We start from the raw sequence: 2,500 nt of genomic DNA on the forward strand, positions 1-2,500 counted from the left end.
GCTACGGCCATTCTGTACTACTGATGATGATACAAATAACGTCGTTGTTGTTTTTACTGATGTCGATACAATGATCACAAATAAAATTCTAAGAATAGTACCAGTACCAGCGTTGAAATCAATACCAGCATTTATAGCAGTGCGAAATACCAATACCGTTTTCGTATGAGTTCGAACACTTATACGAACCCTTACTTTTACTTTAATGATACTACTCATACTACCTTCAAAGATAAAATAATGGAAATTTTGACGATAATTTACTCTGATAATATTATAAATACAGAGAGAGAGAGACGAGTAAACAAAGAGACAAACAGACACTGAGGGACAGAGACACGCAAACAGAAAGAGACTCCAAATTTTCATATACATCACATACAGACGAACACAAAGGCAGAGAAGGAATAAAACCAGGCGAAAATACCCAAGCCCCTGTTGTCATATCCCCCCCCCCCCCATCAAAACCGACCGACCAACAGAAAACGGAATCTCTCGCGCATCTTGTCATCAAAGTCAAGTAAACTGTCGTGATAACCGTCCGTGAGACCAGTCATGCATCCGGTCATATAATCGAATTATGTAAGTAATCGTACCAAAACGTCAGCGCACATTTTAGCATTTGCTCGCGTATCCGGCCGTTCGAGGTGTCATTACCGGATAATATGGCCAAGCAGGTGATAATAATAGTATCGCCGTCACTTTGCTTATGTTATGGCCGCTGTTGTGCCGGTTTCAGAATCGTTCGTTCGCTTTTCAGAAGAACGTACAGGGAGGATTAATATTTTATATTAGTATTATGCAATGCAAGACTATGGTGTGTGTGTATGTGTGTGTGTGTGTATATATATATATATATATATATATATATATATATATATATATATATATATATGTATGTATGTATGTATGTATATAGTACATACATGAATATATAGATGTATTCTTTCTTTCATATTTTCTTTTCTTCGTCTTTCTTTTAAATTATTGTTTTCTTCCTCTCTTGCTCAGTGTTTACAACCTTTCATCATAGCCCAGACGCTGTATTCATGCATTTTATATATTCTTTGGATTAAAATACTATAAATGCAATATATCGGACAATATAACCGATAATATTCATGTATATTAAATTGAAATGTTATAATGTTCTAATATCCTTTACGTTCTAATATAACAATATAATTTATGTTCCTATGTAGTAGTATATCTCAATGTTGTAATAACCAAATATTCTTAAAGTTCTTTGTGTAGAATTTAAATATTCAGAAGTTCCACTATCCTTGCATATTAATATTCTTAAATCCTAGTTCTAATTTCTAGCTCATGTATTCAAAGTTTCCGATATCATACTATTGTCAAACCCTCAATTTCTTATTTCTAGCACTTAAACGTTCAAAAGTTGCTTCCATACTCATATTCTCAAAACCCTAAGATATTATTTCTAGTTCTCAAATGTTCAAAGGTTCAAACATCAAGTTCAAATGACCCAGTTTACGTTCCTAACAGCCCGTTTCCTTGTTCCGCAGGGGAGGTGGGGAGGTGGCGCACAGGACGGTGTAAATGGTTCAATGTAGCGAAAGGCTGGGGTTTCGTCAGCCCGGACGACGGAGGCCAAGATGTCTTCGTACACCAGGTAAGTGCGTGTTGCTGTTCTTGTTTTGCTTTGTTGTTTGTTGGTGTTGCTTGTTTCCAGTTGTTGAATGTCATTGGGATTTGTTTTCCTGTTTTTTGTTGTTTTCAGGTGTGTTCTGTCATGGGGATTGTGTGTGTGTGTGTGTGTGTGTGTGTGTGTGTGTGTGTGTGTGTGTGCGTGCGTGCGTGCGTGTGTGTGCGTGCGTGCGTGCGTGCGTGCGTGTGTGTGTGTGTGTGTGTGTTCTAACGTAATGTTTTTTCTTCTCGTTCATTGTTTTCTGGTGCAGTGTTTTTTCATAAGGATTGGTATGATTATTTTCTCTGTGCTCGACCACATTTTCCTTTCTTTCTTTTTTTTCTCTCTCTCTTTCCTGTCAGGGGATTTATTTCCTTTCTGTGTGTGTTTTATAGATCTTTTATTTAGATTAAAGGGTTGGTCACCTGGATCCGTGTCAAGTCGGGATTATGCGTTAATCGGATGTTTGTGTTTATAAACACGGTGACTACGGACACAGATGTTTTGTCGATGCTCTGAAACGAGGAGGCTAAAATTACAGCGGCGATGGTTATTTGCACACTATTTTAGGTTATATTTTAGGAGAGAGTTATCAACTAGAAGAGCAGGTATACTTTGTGGGTTTTTTTTTTTTCTTCCTTTTTTTTTTGGGGGGGGGGAGGTAGAAGTAAAACACGATTTTTTTTAAATAGTTTGTCAGAATGATGTTGAGATGACATAAATGTTTGATATTTAATTTATTGAATAAAAACATATTGATCACATTGTAGATGTTAATGAAACCGTTCCATACGTTGTTGATATGAGAACATAGCATTAAAATTTCTCGTAATATTTATGACTTTCAGG

The 2,500-nt window shown here is 36.5% G+C and overlaps 1 protein-coding gene across 1 annotated transcript in view; it reads left to right on the forward strand.

Annotated features, from left to right (window-relative positions):
• The first annotated feature begins 665 nt into the window (after positions 1-665).
• Positions 666-2,500, forward strand: part of LOC119575685 (protein lin-28 homolog) — an 86,946-nt gene continuing 85,111 nt past the window's right edge. The window contains exons 1-2 of the mRNA XM_037923311.1: positions 666-677; positions 1,385-1,636. Coding sequence (XP_037779239.1) covers positions 666-677; positions 1,385-1,636 — 264 coding nt within the window. The remainder of the gene's footprint in view (positions 678-1,384; positions 1,637-2,500) is intronic.

This window comes from Penaeus monodon, chromosome 7, assembly GCF_015228065.2.
Source record: "Penaeus monodon isolate SGIC_2016 chromosome 7, NSTDA_Pmon_1, whole genome shotgun sequence".
In the NCBI taxonomy this organism is placed as follows: Eukaryota; Metazoa; Arthropoda; class Malacostraca; order Decapoda; family Penaeidae; genus Penaeus; species Penaeus monodon.